General features: G+C 35.9%; 1 protein-coding gene across 1 annotated transcript; it reads left to right on the top strand.

Moving 5' to 3' along the window:
* The first annotated feature begins 2,189 nt into the window (after nt 1–2,189).
* LOC143594964 (uncharacterized) lies at nt 2,190–3,157 on the top strand. The gene has a single exon (XM_077074136.1). The coding sequence runs from the start codon at nt 2,565–2,567 to the stop codon at nt 2,922–2,924; it is 360 nt and encodes a 119-aa protein (XP_076930251.1). The 5' UTR covers nt 2,190–2,564; the 3' UTR covers nt 2,925–3,157.
* Nucleotides 3,158–7,919: the final 4,762 nt, after the last annotated feature.

Here is a 7,919-nt window from a genome sequence, read left to right as displayed (position 1 = left end):
ATCTATATTACTAATGTTTTGAATTAGATTTATGATTAAGTATTTGAAAGCTACATCATTGTTAATTTACTTGAAATTGTGAATATAGACATGGGAATGTCAATGTCAAGTATGTTTTGAAATCAAACGGTGATTACAGAAATGGGAATGCCAATGCACGCATGTTTCGAAATGAAGGTAATAGACATGGGAATGTCAATGGCACGTATGTTTAGAAATGAAGTTGTGAACATAGATATGGGAATGTCAATGTCAAGTATGTTTTGAAATGAAGCCGTGACCATAGACATGGGAATGCCATTTTCACGCATGTTTTGAAATGAAATTATGAATATATACATGGGATGTCAATGTGTCGTTTGTTTTGAAATAGAATTTTGAATATACAAATGGAAAATAGCAACATACATATATTTGTAACAAAATGGTGAACATTGACATGGAAGTGTTAATGTAACTTATATTTATGAATTGGGTTTTAGAACATGAACAGTGAAATTAAAGAAATTTTGGTATAATAACATAAGTGTTTTAGAAGGATTGTGATTTGCTAACGTTCATGTTTTGATGAAATAATTTTAAGAAAAGAGTGAAACTATTTGTACAAAGCTACTTTACAAGGAAATGTAAATGCTTTTACTAAAGATATTTTTGTGTTAACTTAAATTTGCGAGCTCACCAACTATTTTTAGTTGACGTTTTAAAGCATCTTTTTTAGGATATGCAAATAGAGGACTGCTTGCTAGGATTATATGAGGAAGATTTAGAATTCTTATTTAGCCTCTTGGTTAATCATCTTGTAATAGTACTACTATACTTTGTAAGAATTGTAAATTTAGAATGCACGTTTGGCATTCTCTTGTAAACAATGTGTTCCAGTTGAATCAATATACTTTACATTCCGCATTTCCGCCTTGGCAGGGTGTTACAGAAGTCAACTCTAAGAGTGTTATGGTATTCAGGTTTGTGGTTCTATTTATGGTAACCACATTGATACACCATGTGTAAGGTAGTGAATTCAACATCTTCATGTTGATCTTAGATAAACTATACCGGCACTTCTGATTATAGTGATGAGTGACTCAAATCTGTTGATGAGAGAGGCAATCGATTCTCCTTGAATATGTTTAAACGTGTCGAAATCTCCTTTTAACGTTTCCATTCGATTTTGCCGCATATCCATATTTCCATCTAGCTTAGGATCGTAAGACAGTTTTTTTAATTTGACTCAACCTGACTGACTCGAAAACTTGACTCTAAAAACTCGATTACCTTTGAGGATTGTTTTAAATTTGAAACCTCGATTACGTTTAATTCAAATCGAATTTTTTTAGAAACTTAATTAGATTAGATTTTTTTTTTCACATAAAAGACTTGAATAGACTAAAGTTTTTTTTTGCAGTGACGCAACAGTAATTTGACTCGAGTTGTTACAGTGACTCAACTCGATTCGCTACAGTACTAGACCCGATTTGCTACAGTGACTCGACTCGATTCGATTTGCTACAGTACTTGACTCGATTCGCTACAGTATTCGAGTCGAGTTGCTACAGTGATTTTATTTAATTTTTATTTTTGGAAAAGATTGCACCTAAACTAGCAATAAAGTTAAAAGGAATTTAGTCTAAAAACTAACAAATCGGCAACAACACTCGGATCAATCCGTGTTGTTAGTTAATGTAAATCAGCAACAACACTCGGATCTCGGATCTTAGTTTGTAAAATAAAAGAGAGAAAAAGGGAGAGGTTGGAAGAAAGATTCTTATTTCCTGGAATTGTGTAAAACGGTTGTGTGAAGAAATGGGTTAAGTGACCCTTTTATAGGGTACTCATTTCTCTAAAGTTTACATTTTAACCGTACAAAATAAACGTACCGAGTACGTAATACATCGACTAAAAGCAAAATAGAACGACATATACAATCCTAATAACAATATAAAATATTGACCCTACAAAAGGTATAACTACTTACGACAAAAGCCGACTGAAAGAAAAAAACTAGCAATATGTGTGTATTGATACCGACAAGAAAGAAGCACGTTTAATTATCTAAAAGAAAAATCATTATTTTAAGTGAAAACAATGGAGTGTTTTATAACTATATATATTATATTTACTAACTTCTATCCACATTGTGTAAAACTTATAGTTGTAAGAAAAAACTTATAATTTGTTTTCATGTTATATACCGTTATGATTACAAAATGAGTCACAACTCACAATTATAAGGTTTGGTAGCAATCGTACACCTTGCGAGTTTTGATGGTTTCCAAATTTGAGTGGATGATCCAATATCCAATGATGCTTTAAAAAGATAAAACTAAAGGAAGAATTTGTTTAAAAGGGTAACATGTGTAAAACCTAAAAAGAATGCCTAATGATATATATACACGGATCACTCACCTACCACCCTATGTGTCCAATTCTATCACAAAAGAATTGGCATTCAAGTTTTAGTGCTTTCTCCATTTAACAACACTTTCACTTTTCCACCCTATAAATCTTGGGGATCTCTAGCCAATAATGCAACTTGAGTGCATAAGTGAATTAAGAAGAAGACGAAGATGACGGGCTCGATGAAAATCAACTGCATTATTTGTTTTGTTGCGATTATAGGAATTGCATGTTTGGCAAGTGTTGAAGGAACAGGAGGACCTTGTTGGAAATCTACTCCTGATAACGAAGCAATGAAGCTAGCACCTTGTGGTACTGCTGCTCAAGATGAGAATGCAGCCGTCCTAGACAGTTGCTGTGCTCAGGTGAAAGTAATTGGGCAAAACCCAAGCTGCCTTTGCGCGGTTCTGTTCTCTAATACCGCCAAAAGCTCGGGTGTCAACCCTAAAGTTGCATTGACCATCCCGAAGCGCTGCAACTTTGCTCATCGACCGATTGGCTATAAATGTGGACGTAAGTTTCAGCTCTAAACTATTAATATTGTTGTGCATTTCTATACTTTTATTGAGAATTATTTTTGTTTGCTTGGCAGCATATACCCTTCCATAATTGAAAGTGAAGAATATGAGGCATGGCCAGATGGAACATGCATAGCTAGTTATTCTTTTCGCAGTTATAACTGGCCACTACGATGTATCTATGTATCTTGAATAATAATTTGAATGTAATCATATCTTTAATAATACTGGCTTTGCTATCTTCTCTTGATTGTCGTCTTCAAAATGAAAACTGATCTATTATATACAACATTGAATTTCACAATCACAAACATGCAACGAACTAGAAAATATCTAAGAGTGAAATGAAACTTAGCAGATGAATATAGGTAAACATAATGCGTTTGTTTTGAATTCCGGAGATGGGCAAACAACACGAACCTTCATAATATCATGCAGATGGTTCATTATTTCTAAATAAGTTAATGACTTAAGTGTCATTTTCGTCCTTGTGGTTTGGTAAATAATACGAATTTAGTCCAAAAAATTAATTTTTGCATATAGACCATCCACGTTTCCTAATTCTTGTCAATTACATCCAAATCACTAACTCCGTTAAATTCAATCGTTAAGTCAGGGATAGATATGTCTTTTCGCTCTTTCTTTATTATGAGTAAAGTGTCAAAATCGTCACTTAGGTTTGGACACATTTGCGAATTTCGTCCAAAAATATTTTTTTTCGCAATTAGACCATCGATGTTTCCCAATCGTTGTCAATTTCGTCCCAATTGTTAACTCGGTTTAAATTCAACGTTAATTCAGGGATGTTACTGTCCTTTTACATATTTGTTAACATAATCATCATCATTATTATTATTACATTGAGCTAAACCTTTTATATGACTAAAAATAAAGAAGAATAAACAAACGGATACTATATTGATACTATATTGGATTCAAACATAGGAATCGTCAGATGTTATATATGTAATCAAACAAACACATACTAAATAATAATAATAATAATAATAATAATAATAATAACAAATATTATAAATTAATAATGTAAACAGACATGTAAATGACAGTAACACCCTGAGTTAACGTTGAATTTAGACTGAGTTGATAATTTGGACGAAATTGGCAACGATTGGGAAATATCGAGGGTCTAATTGCGAAAAATAAATTTGGACGAAATTCGCAAATGAGACCAAACATCAGGGACGATTTTGGCACTTTACTCATATAATAAAGAATTAGTGAAAAGACATGTTTACCCATGACTTAACGATTAAATTTAACGGGATTAATGTTTTGGATGTAATTGGCAAGAATTGGGAAACGTGGATGGTCCATATGCAAAAAAATAAACTTTTTGTCCTAAATTCGCGTTATTTGTCAAACCAAAAGGACGAAAATGACACTTTACTTTAAATTAATAAACACATTTTGTAACATCTTAAATCAGTTAATAATATAAGAGATTCGAAATTCTCACCTTAAATTCGAGTTTCTTTGGTTATGATGTAGTATAATGAATCAATCAAGAATTCTAGCAAGGACGTGTCTAGATATAGAATATGGGGCAGCAACCCCCCTTTAAAATATATTTTTAGTTTTATTTATATCGAAAATCCGAATTCTCTCTCTCCTATGCGACCCTATTTTCAATCTCTTAATAAGTTTGTCCTTTGCCAATATAAAACCTAAAACTCAAGATTTTATCGGAAACAGCTTTCCATAATTTGGGATTCCATAAAAAATTTTTAAGTTTCACAATGAGGCCCAATCTTATCGTAATTTTGGAAATAGTAAGAGGGCCCAGATTAAAAATAGCAAGCGTGCAGGAGAACTGGGCTTGGCAAAGATGTTTGAGCTCACCAACAACATTGATTGGATCTCTGTTTGGGCTTGGTGAAACAGAGAACGGAAGCTGGGCCGGTCCTGTGTATAGACTTGGTAGGTCCTTGCATGCAAAAGATTGGCCATTGGGTTGTAAGGATTACTCGTGATTTGCAAGTCTGGGTGTTTGGGCTTTCTTAAAACATGCTTATTATGGGCCTAACATACTTGCAAACCGTATCAAAGAGGTGAAAGATATCATTTTCAAAGCTTGAAATTTGATGGTTATTGTCGAAGTTTGTATTTTGCTTGTTAGTTCGATTGTATTTCTTATGTTATTTTGAATAAGGGTTTTAGTGCAGATAGCATTGAGCTATGAGTCGGGCATGTAATGCTCATGTTTAGGACCAATAGAATTGTGTTATTTGATAACTAATACCTACTTGGGTTTGGTCCTAAGATTGATGTTATGGGCGTTAACCCACTGTCACATCATCAGGGATGGCGCCAAACACCATTACTGTGTGTAAAAATGAGGGGCGTTGGGGAAGGAGCGTTATCACGCCGAAGGCACAAGCAGAATATCAGCAGTGGTCGGTGGACTTTAGTTGGGGCAACAATTTTGAGGAGGGAACAACGCGTAGGAAGGTGATGGAAGAAAATGGACCAATGAAATGGTAGGAAATGACATAAAAAATTTTATCTAATTTTGAAGATGATGGATGTAATATTGGAGACAGCTATAAATATTACCTTAATTTTTTTTGGGCCTTTTTAAAGGTTTAAAAGATGAGTGAGATTAACTATAAATAAAGAACCCCCACAAATTAAAATAACCAATTTAATTTTTTTTTTTTTAACCCTACTGGCTTTCTATACTTATTTGGCCTTGTTAGTTGGTCTTTTTACGCATTAGTAGTGTTTCTAAGCAAACATTTTTATGCTATATTAACAGTGTTACACATCTTAACCTTCCATTAAGAATATAGACGTTATTCTCTTTTTATTCCCGTATAGAACTACCATAGATCCCCTAACTACCCTACTTTCACCCTCTCTAATTTTACACGATACCATCATTTTTCAATAGTACCAACAGACAATAAACTTCTTTTAAGATTAGGAATACACCTCACATCATTGAGATCAACCTCCATTCAATTATTCATCATGAAATTACAATACCAACACCAAGAATTTGATAGGGTCTATCATCACCCGACATTACTGATCCAAGGTCTTTATACTCCAAATCTCTAAAGAACTTTTTAATATGGGTCATATGGAATCAACATCCTGAATCTAACATCCATTGTTTTTTCCCTTTATGGTTATGTAGGTCCCAACGTAGGTGGATCTAACAATAGTCATAGATCAACCGAGCTTAGTGCTAGCGGAAATCACACTAAGCTACCTAAGCGGTCTCGGATCTTGAGATATTATTTTCAATTAGTTTGAGAGAAGGAGAGAGAGAGCCGAGAGAATGAGAAAGAGATTTATAACAAAAGGTTTTTCTCTTTAAATATCAACAATTACTATCATCACTCACTTCTCATGGCATGCTTCCTCTTTATAGGAAAGCATGCATGAGAAGTAGGATACATCAAATGCCCAATGGGCTTCTTTACACCTTTTCTCTTGGGCTTAAAATACAAAGTAAACAAAATGACCCAATATATAATTATCAATACAAAATACTAAAATAATCAAAAAGAGACCTAACAATCTCCCTCTAGTCTTTAGTATTGGAATCCGTCGGTGTCGTAATTCAGCCAGCCGTGGAAGTGGAAGTTCAACAACTCTTCTAACAAATTTGTTGAAGGCTTCCACTATCCGGTCTGTGTTTTGACAACCGATTTCCTCGACGGTTCCTAAGGGTGAATTGTAGAGCTTCTTGATATCTTCTAAGCCTCATTAGCTCGTGCTCGTCAAATACGCGTATCTCAGGCAGATCTTTGCAACGTATGACGGCCCCCCCTGTTGTGTTGTCAAATTCCCAGCACATGAAGTCTCGGAGGATGTTGGGAATAAAGGGCTCTCCATGGTAGATGATATGACAATTCTTTGGTGCCCTGTATCTCCACATTGTTCGTGGCTCTCCGGTGGCTGGGTCCATCTCTCTTGGGTTCTTGTATTTGCTTCCCTTATTCGGCTTAAAATCTTTGTAGTTGACCCTTGATTGACGATGAAGATAATCGGGGATCCAACTATCCAAAGTGCTCCCAACCGCACCATGACCTAGAGCTTTTCAAAGATAATTGAGGTCAAGCTCTGGTAGTGACTTCAGCTCATGGTAGTTGAGATAAATCAGATCACCACTATATCGTCTAATCGCCCAACATGCGTTCTCCTTATTGTACTTTGCATATACAATCAGCGAGTCATCGTGGTAAGGATAGAGAAGATCACTGGCACATGCACGACTTGACACAATATGATTCTTTCTCTTCCTCTTTGGTGGCTCCTGTGTCAAGTCATCAGTTAAAATTGAGACGGGATAAGCAACTAGAGTTTCTAAAGTTTGAACTTGAGCAGGAGGAGTGTCTGGATTAGGTGAGTAGTTGATATAGTAGTCTTCAACCCTCGCTTCTGTATTCTGATCAATAAGATGCTCCAAGTTTATTCCTGCTTCAATAAACTCATCCATAACACCTGCAAAGTCATCAGGAAACAAATCTTTATACATGTCAGTGATCCATGTATCATGCTCCCTGACTTTGCCAGCCGAGTCGTGAGCAGCAGGGTCTTGGACGTCATGTTGAGCTGGAGGAGGTGTTTGAGTGTTGTCTCCACCCCCTCCTTCTACTGCCCTGGCATCTCCATCTCTACCGTCTCCGCCCTCATCATCACTATCATCATCTTCATCAAAGCTATCATGAGCTTCATCATCGTCATCATTTTCTTCCTCATCATCATCCACTTTCTCATCTTCGTCATCACTATCATTTCCGCCACCAACACCGCTAGACTGGTCGCCCTGTTGTACTAACCGACCAACAGTCGCCTCACCTTCAGACACTATAGCCTGAACTCCTCACATGGTCACAGATGGACCTGCGGTAGGCTGTGAGCCACCCATTTGAGAAGTCTCACCAGACCTTCTCCAAGTCCCAAACACTGCACCCAACCTATCCTCCAGGCCGTGAAATTCATCTTCTTGAATGCCCATAAGGTCTAAGGCCGCCT

Source organism: Bidens hawaiensis, unplaced genomic scaffold, assembly GCF_021521415.1.
Source record: "Bidens hawaiensis isolate Kalapana, Puna unplaced genomic scaffold, B.hawaiensis_p1.1 tig00044404_1, whole genome shotgun sequence".
In the NCBI taxonomy this organism is placed as follows: Eukaryota; Viridiplantae; Streptophyta; class Magnoliopsida; order Asterales; family Asteraceae; genus Bidens; species Bidens hawaiensis.
Note: the sequence above shows the minus strand (reverse complement) of the source record. Positions and strands in the feature narration are given on the sequence as shown.